We start from the raw sequence: 27,225 nt of genomic DNA, 5'->3' as shown, positions 1-27,225 counted from the left end.
GGAGAATTCTCAGCACGGCCAATGGTGCCAGGAATTGAATTAAAGTTGTCCATTTGCAGATGACTGTCTGTTGGAGCTCCCAGCACACCGGGCACTGTGTTTTCTGTTGATGCTTTGTTTACTAGAAATTCTGTCAGCGGAAATTCAATTTAATTTTTTTTAATGATAAAAGTCAATCATGCCAAAAATATGCCACGAGGGCAAAAACACAGAGGTATATGTTGCTCTATAGAGTTACAGCATTGTGTTCACCCCCATGGATTGCTCAAGGGAAAGTAAAAATGTTAAGGTTCTGATCAAAATCATTGTGCATCACATTCTGGTTGGGGGGAAAAAGTTTATTACTAAAATCACTCTTTTTTTTTTTTTTTAGTTTAAAACTTGTCACTTATTCTGCAATATTTGACATTTCTATTCTATTTTGGTATGAGTAACATTCTAATGTGACTGAACTTGCAGATTTGTCTATCTTAACATGCATAAAGTACTCAAAAGAATAGGCAGTCATTGCATTTAATTAGATGCCAAAAACCAGAACTGAATATGTTTTCTATTGTTTGATTCCCTTCTGTGTTTTAGAAAATAGTATGGTGTTTAATTCATAGGGAAATTTTTAAAAATTCCATTATTAAATTGGCAAAGTGCTGAAAAACTCTGACAGAAGCATAGTTTTAAATGAAAATTGAAAGTTCCTGGTCACTATATAAGTCTTAAAGATCCAAAAAATATTTCAATTGTCACTTTTGAGTTTGTGGGTAGCTATTGCTTGTTTCTTTTTCACTTATTTTTTTTCCTGTTCATTTACATTGAGTGATGAGGGCATAATACAAAGTAGGCCTTCTACAATATTACTTGTAAAATAAAATCTTGTTTGGCACTTCTTTTTATTTATAATACAAAGTTTATTCATGTGTTTTTTTTTTTCTGGTACCTGATTTGAAAAAAAATGATTCTTCACTACACTTGGCAAATTGTTTTTAGAGTAGTTTGTTTTTGCTCTGAATGCAAGCTTTATATGAGTCCTTAGAATTGCACTTAGAAGAATATGAAAAATACTTTTTCTAAACATCAGTATCCTCTCAAATGTCTTATTGGATGCAATTATTTGTGCAGCATCTTATTATTACCTTCTTTATGATGTCACCTTTTGGAAGTAGACAGGTGGGGTTTTAAATAAGTAGTATTGAGGCAAATGGTTTAATTTAGCTAAGTGACCTTACACAAGAGAAACTATACCATATAGTTAAGTTTGTAAAAAGGGAAACTATATTCTAAAGCAACCTAGAACTGATCTAGCATCAAACAATGAAAAGAGTATCATGATACTAAGCGGATATAACACACCGGATTTTAAAAGTATTCATTAGTATCTAGATTTATTATAAAAATATAGATATCATGACTTTTCATAAATAATAAGCCTTCTATTTACCTAATTATCAGCACCTAGCAATCAGAAGCTCTTTATTTATAATTTATGTATCAACTATTACTACCATATTTGAAGTTATGCAAAGTAGTAATTCTCACTGAAACTATTATATCTTCTCTTCTGTGATCTAGGCCTTAAAAAGTCATAAATAGTATCCTCAATAAAAAATAATATATCAAATTAACAGAGTACCACGTTCATATTTGGGAGAGCATTCCAGCAGTGCCCAGGAGTTACTCCTAACATTGTGCTCAGATATTAATCCTGGCAGGCTCAGAGGAACATATGGGATGCTGGACCTGAAACCGGGTCAGCCACATGCAAGGCAAACACCTTATCCATTGTGCTATCTCTCCAGCCCCAACTTTCATCATAATATTAGTCTGTACACTCAAACCATTAGTTTCTAACTTTCATTTAGACCAGCATTTGTCAACAGGAAGTCATGTAGCTTCCTGTGTGTTCCCAGGATAACATAGTGGAAATTACAGACACAAACACACACATATTTATTGCCACAGCACAAGATTAAGGGGCTAACTATTAAGTAGAAGGTGTTAACACTGGAAGAGAATAAATTCAGGATAGGCCATAATTCTGATAAGTCAGAAAAATGCTGAGAAGCATTGATGTAGACCATCCATGGCATTAAACTATGTTAACAAAATTTGACCAATAAAATGCAGATGATGTAACTGTACATACAGTTAAAGAACTAGTCCTATATCTTGAGTTGTAGAGCACATGCTTAACATGTGCACAGTATTGTGGTAAATCTCCATTGTTATATAATGCTGAAATGCTGCAGGATGAAACTCTGCCTACTAAACACTGTAGGATGTGCCCTTGATAGCTCCAAGGCCCAGGCACCCAGCAATGCTGGGTGTCACACCTATTAAATATTTAAAAAGGAATATTAAATCACCTTTATAATGTTTCCTTTTAAAATTTAGTCAAGAACGTTATATGAATTAAATCTGTCTTTTGGGGTGGGGCTACATTTAACAGTGCTCAGGAATTACTCATGCCTCTGTGCTCAGGGATCATTCTGGTAATGTTCAGAGAAGTGTGAGTGGGGATTGAGCAAGGCCATCACCTTACTGTTGAACTACCTCTCCAGCCTTGGAATGTAGCATTTTATGGTGATGCTCTTACATAAAATTTTCTTCATTTATACACAAATATGCCCTAATAAAGACTTATTTATTTTGTTAGTTATAGATTACTTTGTCATATATGTAGGCCTATATTATTATACCTACATCAAGATATACATACATAGTAGTTACAAAAAAAGGAAAATTAAAATGCCTATTATTCTTTTAGAAAAAGAGTAATACGTACTGTTTTAGTAACTGACAACATCTGTTTTTTGTTTTGTTTCAGTTTTTTTGGTTGGTATCACACCAGGTTGCACTCAGGGGTTACTCCTGGCTCTGAGTTCAGAAATTACTACTGGCAGGCTCAGGGAACCTTATGGAATGCTGGGGATCAAATTGAGAGTGGCCATGTGCAAGGCAAATGCTCTACCTGCTGTGCTATTATTCTATTTTTTTATAATTTTTATTTTGATCATAGTGGCTAACATATTGTTGACAATAATATTTTAGGTACATATTTAGATAAAATCAGGGGGGATTCCCATCACCAAATTGTCCTCCCTACACCTCCGTTTTTGTCCTACCTCCCATATCCTCTTCCCTCACCCTCAGGGCTGCTAGAATATGTGGTCCATCTCTGTATCTAGCCTACTACTTAGTAGTCTTGCACCTGTTTGGTCTTGGTGCCTCCCTTATTTCCCCCTCTAACTGGGAGGCAGGACTAGCTAGTTCAAGTTGCGTGGTTTTGTTTGAAGAAGAGAAAAGTAGTAAACTGGGGTAAAAGTCTAATACACCGAAAATGGGCGGAATGAATCCTTCTAGAGTCTCTCATCGTCAATTTGAGAGACGAAGGAGAAAAAGAAGGTGAAACACTCCACCAGTACAAAAAGAAGTGTCAAATATCCAGTGAGGACTCCAACAATAACGATAAGCACCACAAAAAAAAAAAAAAAAAAAGCCATGGTCTTGAAATAAGAAACATGGCATAGCATATAAAGAAAGAAAAGAAAAGAAGAGAAAAAAATAAGTATAACTGGGGACAATAACTTCAATAGCCACACCCAAACAAAGAAATTGACCAAAAATAGATAGGTAAATAAAAATGATAATAATAATAATAAATGAAGATTAAAAATAATATATAAAAAATAAACAATGTTTTTTGCTTTTTGTTCTTTTTTTTTCCCTCCTGCCCTGGCACAGCAAATATTGGGGTCATTCGAAAAGGAATTCACTTGACCTAAGAGATATGGGTTTTCTCCGTCCTTGGAGTATATTGTCATGGGATTAACTATAGACTCTGTTCAGGATCATTTACTCTCCCGGTGGTGCTTTTGTGGTGTTTGGAAGACTTCTGTTCTGTCCTGGGTGATACAATCAGACCTCTGTGTCTAGAGATCTCAGTATCTGCACAGATCCAGAGGTGGGACTTACGATGAAGTCAGTCTTTGTGGTTCTAGAAGTTCTGTTCCCTCAGTGACATTTTAATCCATCTTCTGTGGTTGGTGGTCTTGGTCTTTGCACTGAACCTAGGATGGCACGTAGGATAGCGTCTTTCTTTGTGCTTCCAGAAATCCCATTCCATTACAATTGTCTCTGCCAGGCCTTTGGAACTGGGAATCATGGTTATTGTGCAGGTCATAGTTCAAACCCTAGACTAGGGCTTTTTTATTGGTCCTAAGATGTATACAGTCTGGTCATGTGCTATTATTCTTGCTCTGCAACATCTTTATTTTATAAAAAATTATTTTATCACTAATTTGATGTCTTTATTTATTATCTATTGTTTAAATTTTTTTTTGTTGCTCACGATGGTTTATATGTGTTAATTTCTCATGATGGAGTTGCTTTGATGTCATCTTTGCCTCTTTCCCTCATGCAATCAGGGTCTACTTGGCTGTGATGAGATGGCAGTCAGTATACCACAGAACATGCGTCTACTAATAAGTTTATGAAAAAATTGGAAAAGCTTTTAATAAAAATAATAAGATGCGTATCTCATGAACTTAGGGTGTCCTTAAATTTATTCTTATTTATCTTAAGAGGTGTCCCTCTCTATTTTCCTAATATTTGTTCATGTGCCCTGGTTTCTGCTTTCTTTCTTTTTCTGATAAAACTGGTTCACAGATTTCTACTTATATACCTTCTAGAGTTGTATTTTCTTCTTTTGGTTAATTTTTTTCTCATATGCAAGAGAAGGATTTGGCAAATATTCTATAAAATGGAATAGATTATAAATGCTTTCAGATTTGTGAGCCATACAGCCTTTGTTGCAGCTACAACTCTTTCTGTAGCTATAAATTAACATAGACAGTACATTAATTAATGGTTGTGGCAATGTTTCAATACAAGTTTATTTACAAAAGAAAAATATCATTTACTAAAGATGATGGCATACTGAATTTGGCCTTCTATATACAGTTTGTTGGCCAGCTGCATAAGATATTAATTCTGTACTTTTGTATGTTTAATATGTTTGTTTTTGGAAAGTGCATACCCTGCAGTGTCCAGGACTTTCTCCTGGTTCTATACACAGGGATCGATCCCTTCTAGCATAGGAATGATATGATAAAAGGACTTTGTGGGGGCACCAGGGTCAAAAAAGGTCAGAAGTATGTATGGAAAGTGCCTTAACTCCTCTACTATTTCTTGTGTCCCCTATACTCCACTAAAAGAAATATTTTTCCTCTAGTATTCTATTGCCCTTATACTGCTGTATTTTTTTTTTATTGGTGCTGGAACTCAAACCCGAGTCCTTATGCATGCAAAGCATGTACTCTATCACTGAACTACATCATCTCCAGCCTGTTCATTTTTCTTAGGATGTTTATCAATGAGGAAAATACTTCCAAACTTATCATGTCACTTTCTTACAACCCATTTCCTCCATAACTCATTCACTATGGCTTCTGACCCTACCATTCTACTGATAATGCTCTGTCACAGATCACCACTGGCCCCCTAATTGCCTTTTTTCTCTCCTAATCCTACTTGACTTCTTTGATGTGTGTACTATGATTAACACTATTGTCCTTCAAAATCCTTCCTCACTTGTCTTTTGTAACGGTATTCTCTCCGTTTTCTGTTTCTCTTTCTATTCTGTAAATGACCTCTTGGTTCTCATTGCCTACTCCTTAAATATTGGCTTAACCCAAGAGTTCCAATTTCATCTTATTCTGCACATTTTCTCTCTGCTTACTATCATTACCATATTTTCAATGAAATCCTATGTGTTAAAATTTCCTAAAGATTTTTTTTTTGGCAATTTATTGCTTTTTTCATATCATCAATTGCAAATACTTTCATTGCACAAAATAAAAGCCTTAGACAGGACTGAGGAGATAGATGATCCCACAAACTGGAGTTCATGCTTTTCATGTGAGAGTCCTAAGATCAATTTCCAGCATTTCATATTCCTGAGCAGGAGCTCCAGGAATGAAACACCAAGCTAGTAGTTGCACCCAGGTACTGCCAGGTATGACTCACAAACAATCAAGCAAGAAATTAGAATTAAAATGCATTGGAGAAGTTATTGTCGGAAGAGTTAAATAGTTAAATAAAATTGTTTTGGGATCAGAGCGGTGACACAAGCCATAAGGCATCTGCCTTGCACGCTAGCTGAGATTCGATTCCCTGGTGTCCCATATAGTTTCCCAAGCAAGGAGTGATTTCTGAGCGCATAGCCAGGAGTAGCCCCTGAGCATCACCAGGTGTGGCCCAAAAAACAAAAACAAAAAACAAAAACAAAAGAAAACCTAGTTTACATTATATGATCCAGGGTACAATTCTGATTATGTACTATTCTTAAGTTCTTTAGATTCATTAACTATGTTTTATCATATACTAATAGCAATACTTATCTTGTTTAGGGCTTGAGGGACATTAAATAAAATAATCTTTAAAATCTCTATTATCTGTTGATAGATTCCTTATAAATCTTTCTAATTGATGGTGATATTTTAAGTGTTATTTTATTTGCTTTATTTCTGTAAAACTAATTCATCAGACCATTTCTTTCACTGCATATCTGAAAATTTTCTCAGATGTTTTTTCTTCTTAGTTCAAATTCAAGCTCTACATCTATCTTATCTTCTCCCTCTCCAATCTGTTCTAGATTTCTAAAAAGGGCAGCACTTGATGTTGTAATCGGAAATAAAGTTATATTCTTATTTTTGTTTTGCTTTGGTTGGGTTTTTTGTTTGTCTGTTTTGGTTATTTTGGCCATACCCAGTATCCCTCTGGGGTTACTCCAAGCTTTGTGCTTAGAAATTGATCCAAGCAGGTTCAGGGGACCATATGAGGTGTCAGGGATAAAGTCTGGGTTAGCTGCATGCATGGCAAATACCCTACCAGTTATACAATAGCTGTCACTGAATTAAAGTTCTATCTCTATGTACTTCTATCTCTTTCATAACTATAACTTCTCCTCACATCACCCAAACATAATAAGTTACCTTGCTTCCCATATATTCCTGATTCATTTGTGATTTTGACAATTTTATCTCAGAGAATTTTTTTCTCTCTATCCTATTGATGAAATTCCCTTCAGCAGTCAGGATAATCATTAACTTATATGTGGCACTGTTTCTTACGTACCTTAGAACCAAGGAAGTTTCCTCAGTATAGGAACTCTATTTCTCACTTTTAGAAGATTCAGAAGTTCAAGAAAGATTTTTTTTTAGGATTCTACTTTTGAGACTAAAAATAAATTTTCTTTGTGAATCTTTTATCTCATATGTGAAAAACTACTTGAAGGCAGAAGGAAAGAAGAAAAAATAGCCTAGTGGCATATATGCTAGAGCCAAAAAAAAAGTGTGTATAAGAGCTAAGGGGTACTAAGGTAGGGAGTGGTAAGCTTGAAATAATTTAATACTTAAATGAAAAAAATTACATATTTTTGGTTTTATTTTTTGCCTGGTTTGTTTGTTGAGTATACAAGAAATAATAATAAAGATTTGTTTGTGTGCGCTTGTTTTGCATTTTAGCCTAGGAAGTGATAAGTGATAAATTTGAGGAAGGAACTGGTGGTGAAGTCTTGAAATGTTAATTAAGGTTTAATGCGCTAATGAGCTCTAATAATTTTTCAAAATTATTTGCAATCTTTAGTACATAACGTTTTTTTGTTTTATTTTGGGTTGTTTTTATTTGGGGGCCATACGTGCCATGCTCAGTGCGTAATCCTGGCTCTTTGCTCAATGACTACTTCTTTTAGTGCTCCAGGAAGAATCTGTGATGCCAAGGATTAAACTTGGGTAAGTTGTTTGCAAGCCAAGCACTCTATTCTCTTCAATTCAAACCTGAAATTTTTCTGCACTTTAGACCACTATCTGTCTATAGTTTATAATGCATCTTTACAAAAGTCTTACTTGACAATACATGTATCACCATCACTATCTTATTTTAATTATGCCCTACTGGTCACACTTTATATTTACATGATGTCCTTTAATGTTTTTTTCTCTGAACTAACATATTATTTATATGCTTATGCCTACTTTTTTTCACAAAATTATAAATCATACTTTTTTCTACAAAGATTATAAATTATAAATCAAGAACCAAGATAAGTTCTGTCAACCTTACACAACTGCATTGTTTATAGGAAAAATGTCTATTAACTAATTGTTCAATTCCTAAGAAAATTCATAAGTAAAAATACAGCTTCATTATGATGACAATTTATTATGACACTAAGTAAATAAGTTTTAGTTTTCAGTTTTATTTTCTACTACTGTTGATAGTCAAAATCTTAGAGCCTCAGCTTTTGTTGTAAAGCCAAGTATGCCAAACTCTCATTATATTTTAAAAACATTAATACATTGTATGATTCATAAGAGAAGTTATTCAAGGTTCTAATAAAGACTTTCCAAAGGTATTTGAAAGAGACCATCTTGGGATTTTATTTTTAGATATGAATCATTCAGAAGTGCAGGTTATAAGTTTCCAGTCGTTCTTGGATTGGCTTTTCCTTTTGTGATGGTAAATGTGAATTTAAAGCCTAAAAAAAAATAAGAAAATACTTTGATTTGAAAATTATATGACTTCAAAAGGGAATGAATTGGGTTTCTTCTCTACTTTGTAATGCAAAGATGTATATTCCACAAAATCATTTGAAACAAGCCATTAATTTGACAGTCTCATTTCTCATAGCACTATTTATTCAGAAAGCTGAAAACATTTATGGAGGTTTATTGGCTCCAATTAGGATTTGTGAAGCTTGAGGATAGAAAAGATATGGTTATACTGGGAGAGGATCCAGTTAGTAGCAGAATTCTGCTGAATGTATTATGAATGGATGTATATGCTGTTGCCATTCTGTTATATTTTGAAACTTTTAATTATCTATATGGACCTTTTATTTTTTATTTTCTTTCTTTCTTTTATTTATTTATTTATTTATTTATTTATTGTTTTTTTGGGGGGTCACACCCAATGACGCTAAGGGGTTACTCCTGGCTATGGCTATGCTATGGACCATATGGGATAGAACCACCATCCATCCTAGATTAGTGTATGCACCCTACCACTTGTGCCACTGCTCCAGCCCCCATTTTTTTTATTTATTTATTTATTTATTTATTTATTTATTTATTTTACTATATGTACCTTTTTGAAAATGTCCAGCATCTCTTTTCAAAAATAATTTTGCTGTGATGCTTTTCAGTTTTTTTTTTTGCTTGTTTGTTTTTTTTTTGGGGGGGTGTTGATTTTTGTATTATTTTTATGTTTTTCTTCCTTTTTCCCTTTTTTATCTTAAACTGATTTTTATAGTCTCTAGAAGGAATCCTCCCATTTTTTGCTTGTTTGAATTTTGCCCCCCCCCCTTAAACAGAACCACATAACTTGAACCGTCTTGTTCTGCCTCACAAATTGAGGGGGAAATAATGGAGGGCACCAAGACCAAACAGTCGTATAAACATTGAGTAGAAATAAAAACTGATCAGACTTAAACACCAAACCCAAAGCCAATTACAACAGAATCGATACCCAATCTACAACAAGCTAGACACAGAAGGGACCACATATACTAGCAGCCTGGGGGGCAAAGGAGGGGCGATATGGGATACATGCTAGGAACAGGGGTAGAGGGAGGACAACATTAATGGTGATAATGCCCCTGATTCAATGTCTTTATGTACCTACTATGAATGATTTGTGATCCACTTTGGTCAAAATAAAAATTATTAATAAAAATAATTTTGTCATTTTGGGGTGTTTTAGTAAATTGAAGGTACTTATAGACTATGCACATGAACTTATCTTGACACATGACTTTATTTTGCATGTAGATAACTCCTGTTTTTAGTCTTTCATTTTGCCTTTATCAGTGAGTAGCGTAGCTCTTATTATCACCCCTAATGCTTATAAATAATGTATATCATAGTACTGTCTTTAATGCTAAGAGCTAAGTAAATAGTACAACTGAAGATGAAGAATTAAGTTGTTATTTTGGCCAAACCCAGCAAAACTCTTTGGTGATCACAACTTACTACAGGCTATGTGTTCAGGGATTATTCATAGCAGTGTGTGGAGGACTGTGCATGGGGCTGAGGATGGACAATCAGTCAGAAAATGGCAAGCCAATTTTACTTGTGGTATCACACTATTCCATGTTCTCATTTTTAGGAAAATATCTAATGAAACAATGTTTGTTTGTTTTTTCATCGCCATTAGGGGAAACCAATATTTCTTAATTATTTCTTTCAGAACACCTGTTCTTAATATATTAATCTAAATAGTGATAAGAAAGCAATTTTCCTTTTTAATATTTCTATTTTTCTAGTAGCTAGCTTTTTATATCTAATCAAATGGCAGGAAGACTTGTATGAAGTATGTGATGCTGATGAGGAAATACTTAAAAACTAGCATCAATTATCAGTTCTTGTTTATAATTTGTTAACAAATCTTCATTTGAGAAACCTTTCACCAGCTTGGCACTAGACTAAAATTTACCACACAGTGAATATTCTAATAAAAGATGATGACATTTCTCTGTATTTTAAAATAGGAAAAAACATTATTTTAATAAATCTAACATCACAGCAGCCAATTCATAGAGCTTAATTATGACACTAGTAAATGTGAAAATCTATTCAGCGCTAGGAACACTTTTCACATTACATTCACGCTAAAGATTGGCTGATAAGAGCTCATTACTGGTATTTTTCTAAAGAGTGGTTTATTAAACACAGTTACCTAATAAGCATCTTTGGTGGTGCAAATTGCTGAAAACAGTAATGAGTCTGATTAGACTTTATTTCAATTACGACAGCTTGTCTAGCCCAAAACCAAAAAAATAAAGGAAGAAAAAGAATATAGACATTATTTATAAAATATCTGACACATTTGCACATCTATGAATTTATTGCCTTGGTGTACGAATATAAGATACGGCAGTTTTTAAAAAAATAATAAAAGGCCCATGTTGTATTTCCTTTCCAGAGTTCATTAATGAGGAATGAGTTGTCCAAGTTATCATCCAATTTACACACTAGAAAACTGGAAGACAAAGTGAAGTCACAATCATGTTTGCTTAAAAACAGCAAGGCTGCGTTGTCTAATATGTCTAAATAAGGTCACCTTTAGTTTCTCTGCTTTGCTTTTTTTCCCCCCTCTTTCCTTAGGAATATAAAGCTATAAATGAGGTGAAGACTTAAAAATGATTCATTTCTATTTGGTTTGTAGAGGTTATTCTCCAGATTAATAGACTCACCTTTCAATTATGTTTTATCCATGGATCTTCTACTTAAAATCTTAACAGTACAGAAAGGAAGTTAGACTATGCATGCTAATTATCCAACCAATTTTTAAAGCATATATAGGGAGGGATAAAAAATAATCTTTATTAATATGCACTCGTATACCAGAAAGTTTAAAGGAAGGTTCATTAGACACTACGCTTCATTTTGATGTAAAAAATATGCTATTTACTATATTTAATAGCTAACCTCTTATTAAAGCATGCCTGAATATTACTACTCAAACTGAAAGAAAAAATTGTTAATGTAAAAAGCCTTTAAGTGATTAAGCTGTCATTGCTGTCATATGGGTAATTTTAATGCTTCTGGGAGCTGTGGTCAGGAATGCAATCCACCATTTTATACTTTCTGGAATAGATTCTTTTTAATATATAATATAATTTGACATTGAACTGGATAAAATAATTTCTAAAGTCAAATTTGAAAACAATGACTGAATATTAGAAGCATAATAAAAAGAAGTATTCAATAAAACTTGTGACAAACTCCACAAGTTAATAAGTGGTAGTGGGCAGTGACCCTGAGACTGAAAGTCAAATATCTATAAAAAATATTATAATCTTGTAGGCATTTGGCTGCTTCAAAAAGCTTACTTTAAAGAAGTCCAGTTAGAGATATATCAGGCCAATGGGTTTAATATATGTCAAATTCAAAATTCAGACAACTGCAAGAAGAGTGAATTTTACAATATTCTTTTCTTACTTTCTCACTAACTTATGCCAAAGTCTGATGGAATTTTAAGAATGAGAATATATTATCAGTGGGTATGAGAAAGAAAAACCAGCCTTGCACATGGCTTTTTGGATTCGATCCTTGGAACTCTATATATTCCTCAAGCACTGACAAGGATAAATCCTAAACACAGAATGATGAGTAAGCCCTGAATACTGCAAACAAATACTCCAAAACAAATAAACAAATAAATCGATAACTAAATATGAGGAGAGATAGAGATATACATGTTCAAGAGAGAATATGGGCTTCTCCAGAGAGGAAAGAAAGCTTATAATATAAGCAAATAAGTTTATACTAGACATTTTACAATGATCTTTCTTTAAAATTATCTACTTAAAAATATGTCTAGGTGGGGCTGGAGAGATAGCATGGAGGTAAGGCATTTTGCCTTGCATGCAGAAGGACGGTAGTTCGAATCCCGGCATCCCATATGGTACCCCATGTCTGCCAGAAGCAATTTCTGAGCATAGAACCAGGAGTAACCCCTGAGCGCTGCTAGGTGTAACCCAAAAACAAACAAAAAATGTCTAGAGGGGTCAAGCAATATTACAGCAGACTGGGTGCTCTGCTTACTTGAGGCCAACCCAGGCTTGATCATCAGCATCCCATATGGTCTCCTAAACACTGTGAGGAGTAATAACTCCTGAGTGTAGAAATAGTAATTTCTTACTTAGTCAGGGCAAATGAGACTCCTCCCCACAAAAAAAAAAAAATAGATTGGAGCAGATGGAAAGGTATTGATGTAGTGATCCAAAAAAGGTGCAAAGCTACAACTTTAGTAGCAAACTTAGCAGTTACAAAGCTTGAGTTTTGAACTTTCTGACCCTACTGAGCACCACTGGTGAAGCATACTGAATGCAATAGTTAATAAGTAAAAAAAAATGTAAGTTGAGAGTTCTTGTCCTTTCAAATTATTTGCAAATATTAGTGCCTATAACCAAGAAGGCCAATAAAAGAGTTAATGATCATTAATGTGAAGTATAAAAATGCAATATAGGTTAGACCATGTATATGTAATATAATTTCAGCTTATCACTCTTGAAAATGGTAATGATAGCAAGTTTATCCGTAATTACTATATTAAAAGGCAAAGTAAGCTGTGTTTATTTACAAATGAAGGGAGTTGTATTGGTAATGTAGATTTATAACCAAGGAAAATGGGAAGGCAGAGCAATAGTGCATTTGCCTTGCACGTGGCTGACTCAGGATGGACCTCGGTTAGATACTCCAGCATCCCATATGGACCCCCAAGCCAGGAGTGATTTCTGAGCGCATAGTCAGGAGTAATCCCTGAGTGTCACTAGGTGTGGCCCAAAAACCAAAAAAGTAGAGAAAGAAAGAAAAAAGTTAAGAAAAGAAAGAAAATGAAAAAATGGGATTCTTATATAGCATATGACTGATACCATTAGATTGGTATTTTATTCAATTCAAAGTAAGTCCAAACTTATTTTTAACATAACGAATTGTCTATCATTAGCAATAATTCAAATGGTCCAGTTAAATATTACCATAAAACATGCAATCAAGCTGTAATCTGAAGAAACATTTTTTTAACTTGTAGTCCCTTGTATTGTTATCTTTTCCCCAAGCATTAGGTTGTTGGACATACCCTTCTAGAATTGGAAATGTGGCTCTCTTTGAGAAAACAGATATCCAGGCTTTGGCTCCTGTCTCATTATGCAGCTTTGTTTTTACAAATGAAAGAGGCAACAGTGCTAATGACTGTACTGTCATTCACACTGCACTTTAACAACATTCTGTTTATCTGGAAATTAGAACATCCCAATTACAGGTGGTACTCAGATTGATTTCACCAGGATATAGAATGGGACAGAGTGGGGAGAATACTGAGAGCAAACTATCCTGTTGTTACTGAGTTCTTCACTTTTAATCCTGCACTCTGCTGATTGTATTCTAAAGCAGTTTATCTTCATATGTCTTCTTATATAGAAGAAACAACACTAAACCTTCCAAAACTCATTTCATATGTAGCTTTTTCCACTGCCTCCAGATCAAAGTTATTTTCTTCAAGCTGGACTAAATTATACACAGGTCTCAGAAGTGAAGGACACTGAATTAATGCACTATGTCACCCAGTACTGACTATAGAATATTTTTATCAGAGTCCAAGACACTGTTTTGCTATTGCATTAAAAATTAATTGCATGGATTCCCTAAAAGAGAAAAATATATAAACAACCTGAACAAAATTTTCTTGGGATTTATAAACATCAGAGACACCTTTAGTAAAGAGTTTTTAAGGAGACTAGTATAAAAGCAGTCTACTTACATGTAAATATTATATTCTAGTTCCTATTGAGAGAGCCTTCAATCTTAAATAGGTAGCAATAATTGATCATTTTATGTCCTGTAAATTGTCTTAGAGTTAGAATCCAGAGAAACCCAGAAGAAGGATGAACACAAATTCCATTTTACACAAGGTCATGAGGTTTGGAGATTCTAAATTTGTTTATTGACCCATGTCAGCATGGTGTGCTGGGCAAAAATGAATATAATTCGGTAAATATAACTGAATTGAGCTTTGCATTATATATGCTTGAAAAATAATACTCAAAAGCAAGTATTTACAAACAGATGTGATTTATAATGGTTAACATTATATTTTAGAATTGTGACCAAAGAAATTAACCAGCCATGTCATTATTCAAAGTTGGTAGCATGCCCAGTTTGTGTTAATTAAAAGTGCAAACATATTTTATATGGGACACCAGTATCTTTAGATTCATTTGGAATAACATCAGAGATTTAAAACAATGATTATTCCTGTTCATGCTGTTCTTTTTTTAAAACTAAAGATTTAAAGCTCAGAGAAAAAGCACAAAACTTATGGCATTTGGATTTCTTTTTCTAGATCAATCATACAGGCTGGATACTAGGAATCTAACATGGGGCTTTCCGGTTGTGTTAACCCCACTTATCCCTGCATGCTACATCTCACCTGTTATTTACACACATAAGAGGGTTGATATTGCAGAACAAGGGGAGTTATCTGTTATGACACAGAACATACATATTCATTACATCTGGCAGTCCCTATGGACATACATGGTATGTCCTGATGATCTTTGTATGACAAAAATAACCGGGAAAGAGTATGGATCCTTAATGGATCAGAAATGTATATGGATGGGGGGTGGGGGGGAATAAAGGCACTTGAATTGAAAGGCTATAAACTAAGAACTTTCAAGGTTAACTACAAAGCATTATTTAAATTGAACATAAATTGCCTGACATCATTCACAAAAGTAACAAAAGCAAAATAACATTTGATATATCATAAGGAAATCAATCCTCTTGCTCTCAAACTCATTCCCTTGCAGTAGTTTATAGCATCAAATAAGATGACTCAGAGCATGGATTATTGTTATATTTTAGCTTTATGTGTATATATATGTATATATAGTCATTTAAATTAGTTGTGGTAGGATATATAATACACTCTCAAAAACGTTTTTGCATAACAAATTAGTGTATTATTTGGATAGATTACATTTTGAAATTAAGTATTTGTTCTAATTATGATTCAATTTGAGTCTTGCTTAAATGATTAGGCTGCCTATTCTTTCCATTCATATATTCAGGAAAGCTTCCTGGACTAAAAGTGATATTTCTTTCAGCATTTTAATTTGCTTTGCATAAGTACTTAAGTATTTATCCTCATAAATGCAAGCCATACTCATGTATATGTTTTGCATGTCAAAAAATATTACCTATCAGGCCAATGCATGCTGAATTTCCTCACTATCAATATTGGCAAAAGTTATCTTTATATTTAGTCTCATTTTGATAAGTAAACATGTTATTAGAGAAGAAAATTTAATATATTTCAGGAGACTGATCTATATCAGAAAATACTCACAAATTTAGCTGAAGGGCAGAAAATATATTTCTAGTTAAATTCCCCATCCATGTAAAATTGAAGGTTGGTTGTCACTAAGTTCAAAATGACGTTTAGAGGGGCCAGAGAGATAGCATGGAGGTAAGGCGTTTGCCTTGAATACAGAAGGATGGTGGTTTGAATCTCGGTATCCCATATGGTCCCCCGAGCCTGCCAGGATCAAATTCTGAGTGTAGAGCCAGGAGTAACCATTGAGCACTGCTGGGTGTGACCCAAAAACAAAAACAAACAAAAAAAATGATGTTTAGAACAAGTTTATATCCTTCTCCAGTTATCTATCCAACATCATTTTTTAAAAAATAATAACAATTTTGGTGTAACTTGGTAGGCTTATAAAAATACCTTACATAGTTGGAGATAAGGGCACTGTCGCAAAATGAAGAGGCTGTCATATGCTCAAAGTGGGCGTGGCCCTTAAATACATACTATTCCCATAATGAATGAGGTTGAGTGTTATATCATCATTCAGATTGCCATGTAAAAACACAAACCAAAATAAAAGTGTAAAAACAGTGAGGGTGAACCAATCATATTTGAATTATTTTATATGATACAAATCTGACTAATTTTTAAAATCCTACGCTGGACAAACAAAACAAAACGTTTTTGCAGATTTTGTGCTGCTATGAGGCTGTCAGGTGTCAGTTTCTTTCTGCTAGAGGGTGAGGTATTTGAACTATATTTACTAAGAACTGTTTAGCCAGAAATGCCTTTGTAATTATTATAAAAGATTACTTTATGCAAATCAGGTGGAACGAAGGGAGGGAGTAATTTGCTGCAAAATGTATTATAATTTGAAGTCTTGAGGTGTGAAAGTGTGATTTAAAGAGAAAAATCATTTGACAGTATTGTTATATAATTAGAATATCTTATTTTGAGATGGAGGGCTTTTGAGAATATCTACAAATGGTCTGAATCCAAGTACTTCTGAGTAAAGGCATCATGATCATTTTCATGTGCTGCTGAAAGAAAATGTCCATACAATTCTTATATTCTTATATTCAACATCCCAGGGAAAATTGTTCTTTTATTAGATGATATAAAATTAAAGGAAAAAAATGACTTACAAAGTCTTAGAGTGATTGTGCTTTTCAGACTCTTACATGGTCAGTTTTGTTTTGTGTTGTGTTTAATGCAGCTTGCCTTTTTTCTAAAAACGATGACAAATATTTTAATGGCAATTCATGGTTGGAAAATATTTTCATAATCATTTTTTAAATGAAAACAATATCTAGAGACACTGAAGGGCGGGGTCAAGGAAGCTACTTACTGTGATATTTGGCCTAGATGTTCACTGACCTGTTCATTGGTCCTGAGGGCCACTATGGAACACTAATCGGGGGCTCAGGGTACATTAAATGTCACAGATCAAAACCAAGATTTTGTGTGTGCAAGGCATGTACTCTTCTACTTGGAACCATTTTACTACCCTTATTCATAATAATACTGAATAACTACAAAATGTTAAATGATGTGCTAAGTGACCACCAAGATCACAACAGGATTATTAAATGATGGCATTAGCAAAGCCCCAAAACAAAGTCGGATGCACTAACCTGGAAAGTTCATTCTTGAAAACACAATTTGAGAAAATTGTCTTCTATCTAGATAAATTATTAGCAGCACTAAATAAAATAGTGAACAAATTAATATTCAGTCACATTGGACACTTAGGAAGTGAAATTGCAGATTTTAATTGAGACTACCTGGATTAGTTTAGAATCACTTTAAAGTTCTTTCAATTTCCAAAATCTAAGAGTCTAATTTATGAGTTTTGAATGTAAAATCATGAAGCAGACACAAAGTTAGAAAAGTTTCATCACTATCAACAGACCCCATATTTAACTTTTTAGCTCATAAGGTGGTATGAATAGTGAACCACCATTAATTAATTAAATTTTTGAACAATCACTATATCATGTCCACCCTGTGAAGGTCTTCTAGTTTTGGCACTTTGTTTTTAAAAAAAACACAATAAAATGATTAATAATTATATTTAGAACTCAAGAATGTATCGCAGTAGTAGAGGGCCAGCTTTGTATTAATGAGGCCTTGAGATAGTACATTTGCTTAACGAAGATGCCAGAGCACTTCCATGGAGAGCCTTGGTTATTTAGCAGGTGTGCACTATCTATTATATGAGCATCACAACTAAATGTGTAAGCCCCAAACAATAATAACAAAGAGAAGGGAGTTGGGGGGAAAAAAACCTAAAAATTGAAAGTCTATAAAATTATATACTGTTCTTCTATTTCTCTTTTATTTATGCTCTTACTTTTAGCCACACCGTCACATTTTAAGGCTACAAATTATCTGGTTTTGAATGAACGAAGATTTTAAATCAAATGAGTTAACACACATACTACTAAATTAATATAATACAATTTTCCCTTGTGCTGACCTTTAGGCTAATGAAGGTGGAGAAACAAATGGAGGATATGACTTCCTCTGCTCAAACATTTTAAATAGTCATTCCTTCTTTGGAACAATAGTATGTAGGAACTGGAGAAATGGTACAGTCGCTGAACACTTGCCTTATATATGAATGAACTAGTTTCAAACTCTGGTAGTGCATATGGAACCTTGAGCACCACCAGAAATGAACTTTGAACTCTGACCAAAAATAAAACTAAAAAAAAAAATAGATGTCACATAGGACAATATTCAGTACCAGGTTTGTCAACTCTCTCAGAAGGCTTATAATTTCTCATCATAAACATATAGATCTAACCAATAATAAATAAGTTGACTACTCTGCTTGAAACTCTAAAATGCACTTTGTGGTTTATGCCATTTCCAGAGTAATTGCTTTCTAGAACGAACCTTGATGTATATGGTACTAGATACCTTTAATTAAAAAAAAAAGCTTAAAATTTAATTTTTAAAAAATTAAAGGTTTACAGTAGCACAGAAGAGTAACAGGTGGGGTGATGGAGCAAAACTGCCATGCCTGCAGGTGTTCACCTCGGGTCCCAGACCATAGGAAGTCTGGAAAAATCTTCAAATAAAGGTAAAAGTATCTGACAGCCAAAATCTGCATGCTTGCAACCTTTCCCAAAAATTCTTTAGATTTGACTGTTGATTACCTTATCTAGAATAGGACTTGGGGTGCGGGCAGTAACTGTTTATTTCTTGGAAATATAAATGTGTGCTAAATGTAAATTGTAGAAAACTTAGTACTTTACTTTCATTTTCCTCACATTTTGAGCATATATTTTGCATTTTACTTTTTTTGATATAACTGTTTCTTTATACTTTTGTGTCTGTGATAGAAATTATAAGGATGTCCCAAATTTTGTTCCAAAAATTAAGGGTGAAATGAAGGAAGTAAAGCAATGAAGCAGTGACAATTTAATAATAACATCTGAGTTATTAAGTATTCAATATTAATAAAAATTGAAAATCACATCCTAACTATCCTGTTCTGTGTGAAATAAAAAGTTGTATTTTTATATCTTCATAAATGCATCCTGTGAAAATAAAATAACAAGGTGATCAAAATTCTTACTCTAATATCAGCCATTTTTATATAACAGTTGGTGAAAGGTCTTAAAGGCAAATTTATGTTACATGTTTTAAAAATAAACTTAATTGAGTCTTGAGCGATAGTACAGTGGTAGGGCATTTGCCTTGCATGTTGCTGACCCAGGACAAGCCCAGGTTTGCTCTCCAGCATCTCATATGGTCCCCCAACCCTGCCAGGAGAAATTTCTGAGCACAGAGCCAGAAGTACCCCTGAGCACCACCAGGTGTGGCCCAAAACCAAAAAAATAAAAAAGTTAATTGGAGGTTTGTCATTTGTATTAAGATTTTTGATCCCTGTGAAAATAAAAGTTGATATTTGGAAATACTTCTTTAGTTACCTTTGCTAGCTTTAATACATATATGTCATATTACTTTTATTCTTTTTTGAAATTATATTTTACATACTCAAGCTATTTTCAAATAATAGTGGAAGTTACTGTTCTGGTGTCATGTTTCTAATAATGTGAATATAGTATTATTTGTTTGTTTTTCCTTTGTTTTTCAAAGTGTAATCATGCAAAAGCTTTTTGTAAAACCCATCTTATTATTTGATTTTCACTTAAGTGATACATATATATGTGCTGCTGCTTACTCAGATATCACAACAATGGAATCAAATGAAGCATAATTTTTTGTTCAGAGAACATTTCGTGCTGCATTTCTCTCCTCTTCATAGAAAAAATTATCTCCACCAATAAGCACAGTAACAACAGCAAAATTAAATTTGGTTCTCTTTCTAATTAGTAATTAATTTTAAAAAAGAATAATAAATAGGTTCTTTGTGCTCCAGATAATTCCCTGAATTATGCATTCCTTAACTGCTACTAATATTGAGAACTAGCTTACAGTTAACATTAACTTATGCTTTCAAATAACATTAGTCATTTCAAAATAATAGGAAAATACTCATGCTTTGGGAAATGTGGATATTTTTCCCTTAAGTTATTTAATCGAAGTTCATTCTTACCTTTTGCATGCTTGCTAAAGCTATTGTTATTTAGTATGCATCAATAAGTAAACTTTCAATTATCTTGGTAAGCACAACCACAAATAACATAAGAATCAAAAGGCAACGGTGTATTCAGTAATTGTTCCAAATAAATAATTTTGATAGATAGGATCTTTGCTTAATTTCAAATGAAATGGAAATCTTATCTAATTAGTTTTGCTACAATTAAACTATGCAGAAATGTCCAGTTAAAAACCCCGGTTTATTTAAATAATATAGTCCTTTCCCTTTTATACTTATTGTGACTTACTAAAATAAGTGTTGTGCATTTCACACAAATTATTAATTTGTAAGAAAGATTCTAGTCAATACAGTAAAGAGGGATTATCATTTAAAAATCATAAGTAATCACTGTTAGTCTAACACAGCTATTTTTTTCTTAATGGTCATTTTTTTGTTATACGTGTAATATAAGTTTGCTAATGCCAAGAAGGACTTAGCTAGATTCACATCCTAGTTTAAAGTTGTGTATATATGTATATGTGGATGTGGATGTTTTGAGACCTATTTCAAGATTCACATTTGTTCATATCAATATACTGTAATTTCTGTTCAGAACATAATCTGCCTCATCTCAGTATGTTGATAATCTTTTCAAAATAAATAACCTAATAGGAATTCCTTAGAAATAAATGAAAGGACTAATGAATTTTTACATCTTTCAGACAATTCTTTAGTATAGTCCCATTAATATTTTTTCCTTTTTATAAGGCTTGAAGTAAATCACATGATACTCCAAGAATTTAGATACTGATTACTTGCGATTGGTTCCTGGTGATTTGCTTTTAATAATTTCCAGTTGAATTTAATGAAAGTATGACTCCTGAAATGCTACTTCATTAAAATTGCATCTTTTCCCCTTTAAGTAAGCTTTCAGTCATTTCAACCATTTTGTGGTGTGTTTTCCTCCCTATTTGAAATTAATGATTGAGAAAGCAGAAACAATTAAGAATATCACTTCAGATCTTCATGTGACTCACCCTGAGAATTTGAGAAATTATGAAAAATGTTCTAGGATTTTACATTATTTTAAGTTTCATCAGATTATTTTCTAAATATTTTTCTTAAAAGAATCATGAAAATTTGGTGGGAGATAAGGAAACTCAGAAAATAATTTGCATCTACAAGAGTAACAAGTTCTTTTTCTAACTAACATATATTTAAAGCTTGATTAAGTTATACTGTGCAGCATTCAGATTTAATTTAACTGAGATGGTGATTTGCAAATGAAAATCTACATGGATCCTTTCTTTAAAATCAAAATGCAAATTAGTACAATTGCAGTAAAATATATTTGCAAATGAATCCTGTTGCTTTATTCATTTATTGTGTAATTACTGCAATCCTTCCCACCTTGTTTTCAGTATTTCTTAATCATTAAGTCGGAAGCATGACAGCAGTGCCAGCCCTGGCATGATTCTCTTTGACTAAAACCTTGTAAATTAACACAATTAGCACAGCATCATCCTGCTAATTAACTTCCAGTGTCTGGTGCAGTGGTTTTGCAAACAAGGAAGAAAGAGTCAGAAGGGAATCAACATGCCATTCTGTTACCAAACTCTGTACTGTGTTCAGCTGAGCTCAGTAAGTCAAAGCTAGCCATGTCAGAAGCCAGAAACAGGCAAGGAAGAACTAAAGAGGAGAAAAGCAGAAGTGAAAAGGCTGAAAGAGAAAAGCTGAAGTGGTAGGAACTGCCAGAATAGACTGGTAATTCCCAGATGTAAACTGATACCACAGATGCTGCATTTAGGCCAGGTCTCCTTTTCAAGGAATCTCTGCCAAGGGGGCAGAAAACAGTTAGCAAAATTTTGTTTGGGTAATACAAAGGAGATTATGGAGCCCTGCTTAATATATCTGTACCAGAATAGGAAGTATTCTAAGCAAGCAGAGAGGAGAATTAGATGAGCCAGCCACAAGAAATAGATTGGGATTCTGTGCCCTTCTCTAAGTAACTGCATGTGTGTACTTGGGAAACCAGTGTTATACTCTTTGGCCTCTGGTTCCCTAATCTGTGAAAAAGAGTCATTTGTATAGTGTCTTTAAATTTTACAATAATAAACAAATGTATTTATTTCAAAATAATGCCCCAAATAAATTCAAAATGAATTCTAGCTGCTGCTATTTTATTTTTTTTCTGCCTCTATGTCACTTTGGCTCTGCCTCTCCTCCCTCTCAACATACACACACACACACACACACACACACACACACACACACACACACACACACACACACTGGTGCCAGCAATCAAATCTAAGATCGTACATAAAGCATGTACTCTATTCTTGAGCTATTTCCCTTGACCTGCTTATTATTATTTTCTTTGGAATAAAAACAATACTCATTTTTTAGTTCACTGCTTACTACTCATTTACTTCAGCAATACAGAAAATGATGGCATACATGTCATCTTATTACCTGTTGTACTCTTGGACTTCATGCTATATATACACTGATTCCCAAAGAAATGTAGTTAAAATCTAGGCTCTCTATTTGTTCTCTGTTCCTATGTTTACTTCCACCTCTGTATATATAATATGCATATATAAAGATGTACTCATATATATACAATTACATATGTGTATGTGTGTATACATACATATGTATATATATATTCTTCCCTTTCAGTTCCTTATAAGGTAGAGAGAAGGATCACAAAGGAGGAAGAACACTAGCTAGAAGACCAACATACAAGTGTTGCTTGTGTGTGTTTGCGTGTGTGTGTGTTTTCAGATTCAACAACAGAACTGAGAGGCAGAAAGGAACCAGTTGTAATTCATACCGAGTTGTAGTCTTTGTGCGATGAAAGCGATGGAGCGCTGCCTGGGAGATTGCTTTGCTGCACTCCACGAAGCAGATTTGAAACTGTCGTGGACCACTTTAGATGAGAGTTGGATTATGGAATGACCTGCTATGTCTGTGTCATATTGTTCTGCGCAGGGAGCATTATACTGTGCTAACTAGGTGTTCAGTACCAAATAAGAGAGGTATCCTAGATGGGATCTGTCAGCTGTATCTCATTTTTATATTGGTTAAAATATAAAACAGAAACTATGATAGAAAGAGAGTAGCTGGCTATTGCACATGTTAATACCACCACAGGCTAGATGCTTACAATGTATGCATACTTTACTATTGGAGTCTATACTGAGTTCTAATCTCACAGTAATATATGTGTATATATGTGATTTCATGTGTACATGTCAAGTAAATTGTTTTAATGGAAATAGATTTTCTTACTATTAGAAATAAAAAAAAGAGCTCTGGTCTTATATAGAGTTTGTTATAATTCATCTTACTTTTTTTATAGGACTGAAATGTGGTCCATGTTAAAGTACATATTATAATGATCATAATAGTTATAAATTGGGCCCAGAGAGATAGCACAGCGGTGTTTGCCTCGCAAGCAGCCGATCCAGGACCTAAGGTGGTTAGTTTGAATCCCGGTGTCCCATATGGTCCCCCGTGCCTGCCAGGAGCTATTTCTGAGCAGACAGCCAGGAGTAACCCCTGAGCACTGCCGGGTGTGGCCCAAAAACCAAAAAAAAAAAAAAAAAAAAAAGTTATAAAAAAAAAGTTGACGCTCTTGGTTATGTTGTTACCATTAATGGGAAATAATCGGTAACAAGAATTTGTGGGAGGAAGCTTTAATAATTTGGATGAGTGTCTAACTGAATTAACATTTCTCCCTCCTCCCCCCCCCCCAAATCTTCAGGCTTGAAGATGCAGTGGACGCCGGAGCATGCCCAGTGGCCAGAACAGCACTTTGACATCACTTCAACCACCCGGTCTCCTGCCCATAAAGTTGAAGCCTATAGAGGTCATTTGCAGCGCACCTATCAGTATGCCTGGGCAAATGATGATATATCTGCTCTGACTGCATCCAATCTACTAAAAAAATATGCAGAGAAGTATTCTGGCATTTTGGAAGGCCCCGTAGACCGACCTGTACTCAGTAATTACTCAGATGCACCATCCGGTCTAGTGAATGGTAGGAAAAATGACAGCGAACCCTGGCAGTCTTCCTTGAATTCTGAGGCTGTGTATCCTATGAACTGTGTTCCGGATGTTATCACTGCCAGCAAAGCTGGAGTCAGTTCAGCCCTCCCTCCAGCAGATGTCTCCGCCAGTATAGGGAGCTCTCCTGGGGTGGCCAGCAACCTGACAGAACCTAGTTATTCCAGTAGCACCTGCGGAAGCCACACCGTCCCTAGTCTTCACGCAGGGCTCCCATCTCAGGAATACGCCCCAGGATACAACGGATCATATTTGCATTCCACCTACAGTAGCCAGCCAGCACCTGCACTTCCTTCACCTCATCCATCACCTTTGCATAGCTCTGGGCTCCTGCAGCCACCACCGCCTCCTCCTCCACCGCCAGCCCTGGTCCCCGGCTACAACGGGACGTCTAACCTCTCCAGTTACAGCTATCCCTCGGCGAGCTACCCTGCTCAGACTGCTGTGGGATCCGGGTACAGCCCTGGGGGGGCACCCCCTCCTCCTTCAGCATATCTGCCTTCAGGAATTCCTGCTCCTACGCCCCTACCACCCACCACTGTTCCTGGCTACACCTACCAGGGTCATGGTTTAACACCTATTGCCCCCCCAGCTCTGACAAACAGCTCAGCAAGTTCTCTCAAAAGGAAAGCTTTCTATATGGCAGGGCAAGGAGAGATGGACTCCAGCTACGGAAATTACAGCTACGGCCAACAGAGATCTACACAGAGTCCTATGTACAGAATGCCCGACAACAGCATTTCAAACTCAAATCGGGGGAATGGCTTTGACAGAAGTGCTGAAACATCATCCTTAGCATTTAAGCCAACGAAGCAGCTAATGTCCTCTGAACAGCAAAGGAAATTCAGCAGCCAGTCCAGTAGGGCTCTGACCCCTCCTTCCTACAGTACTGCTAAAAATTCATTGGGCTCCAGATCCAGTGAATCCTTCGGGAAGTACACGTCGCCAGTCATGAGTGAGCATGGGGACGAGCACAGGCAGCTCCTCTCTCACCCGATGCAAGGCCCTGGACTCCGAGCAGCTACCTCAGCCAACCACTCTGTGGACGAGCAACTGAAGAACACGGACACGCACCTCATTGACCTGGTAACCAACGAGATCATCACCCAAGGACCGCCGGTGGACTGGAATGACATTGCTGGCCTCGACCTGGTCAAGGCTGTCATTAAAGAGGAGGTTTTATGGCCAGTGCTGAGGTCAGATGCATTCAGTGGACTTACGGCCTTACCTCGAAGCATCCTTTTATTTGGACCTCGGGGAACAGGCAAAACATTACTGGGCAGATGCATAGCTAGTCAGTTGGGGGCCACCTTTTTCAAAATCGCTGGATCCGGACTAGTCGCTAAGTGGGTAGGAGAAGCAGAGAAAATCATCCATGCCTCTTTTCTTGTGGCCAGGTGTCGCCAGCCCTCGGTGATATTCGTCAGTGACATTGAAATGCTTCTTTCCTCCCAAGTGAGCGAGGAACACAGTCCAGTCAGTCGGGTGCGAACCGAATTTCTGATGCAGCTGGACACTGTACTAACTTCAGCTGAGGACCAAATCGTCGTCATTTGTGCCACCAGTAAACCTGAAGAAATAGATGAATCTCTTCGGAGGTACTTCATGAAACGACTTTTAATCCCACTTCCCGACAGCACAGCGAGGCACCAGATAATAGTACAACTGCTCTCACAGCACAATTACTGTCTCAATGACAAGGAGTTTGCACTGCTCGTCCAGCGCACAGAAGGCTTTTCGGGACTAGACGTGGCTCATTTGTGTCAGGAAGCAGCAGTGGGCCCCCTCCATGCCGTGCCAGCCACAGACCTTTCAGCCATTATGCCCAGCCAGTTGAGGCCCGTTACATATCAAGACTTTGAAAATGCTTTCTGCAAGATTCAGCCTAGCATATCTCAAAAAGAGCTTGATATGTATGTTGAATGGAACAAAATGTTTGGTTGCAGTCAGTGATGACTTCATTAAAAAAAAATTGTAATGAATGTTGGCACACACACATAAAACCTGCTACGTAGGGTCTAGAGCCCCTTTCCAGTAGTGTTTAAATCGCAAAGGGTACTGGGGAAAGACGACACATAAGTTGCATATTTAGAGTCAGGGTAGATTTGGAGGAAAATTGCATCAAGTGAGATTCTGATTTGAATGCCCCAGATGACAGAAAGCATCTGTTGATGCTCAGTTCAGTTCAAGCTAGACAACACTCACCAAGGAGCAAGGTGCAAGTGTGTTGATTTCAAAAGGACATGAACCTCGTGTGTTGATTCCATTCTGCTGTTCTCGAGATTTAGTTGCTGTCAAGTGCCTGGAGTGGTGCTTTATTTTTTGTTTGCCTCACAATTACATTGGTGGCATGTGCTAATATAAAGAGCTTTAACTTCAAACATTATTGGACTAAAGAGATGAACAGTTGTGTTACGACAGAAAACCAGATTTTTGCCATTTTAAGAGCAACAGTATTCCTCAATCCTGTCTGTTCTGCAGTATTAAGCTAAGAACAGGTAAACAGGGTAACGGTAATCTGGACCTTAATTTCTGCAGTTCATTTCTTTTAATGTTCTTGTCTGCAAAAACTCAGGAAAGCGATTGTGATTTGTACAGTACCTCAAAGGAATGTGTTGAAAGCACTATGTACTGCTGAGAGTAATGGGATAGGCTTCAATGTTACTTTATATTAAAATGTATGTTTACCTCAACAATTGGAAATGAGCAAGGAAAATTTCTTTGAATGT

At 35.4% G+C, this 27,225-nt stretch overlaps 1 protein-coding gene across 1 annotated transcript in view; it reads left to right on the top strand.

Moving 5' to 3' along the window:
• FIGN (fidgetin, microtubule severing factor) overlaps positions 1 to 26,478 on the top strand; it is a 141,701-nt gene extending 115,223 nt beyond the window's left edge. The window contains exon 2 of the mRNA XM_049773346.1: positions 24,195 to 26,478. Coding sequence (XP_049629303.1) covers positions 24,195 to 26,449 — 2,255 coding nt within the window. The 3' untranslated portion in view covers positions 26,450 to 26,478. The remainder of the gene's footprint in view (positions 1 to 24,194) is intronic.
• Positions 26,479 to 27,225: the final 747 nt, after the last annotated feature.

Source organism: Suncus etruscus, chromosome 5 (genome assembly GCF_024139225.1).
Source record: "Suncus etruscus isolate mSunEtr1 chromosome 5, mSunEtr1.pri.cur, whole genome shotgun sequence".
Taxonomy (NCBI): domain Eukaryota; kingdom Metazoa; phylum Chordata; class Mammalia; order Eulipotyphla; family Soricidae; genus Suncus; species Suncus etruscus.
The sequence above is the reverse complement of the archived record's forward strand: the minus strand, read 5'-3'. Positions and strand labels throughout refer to the sequence as shown.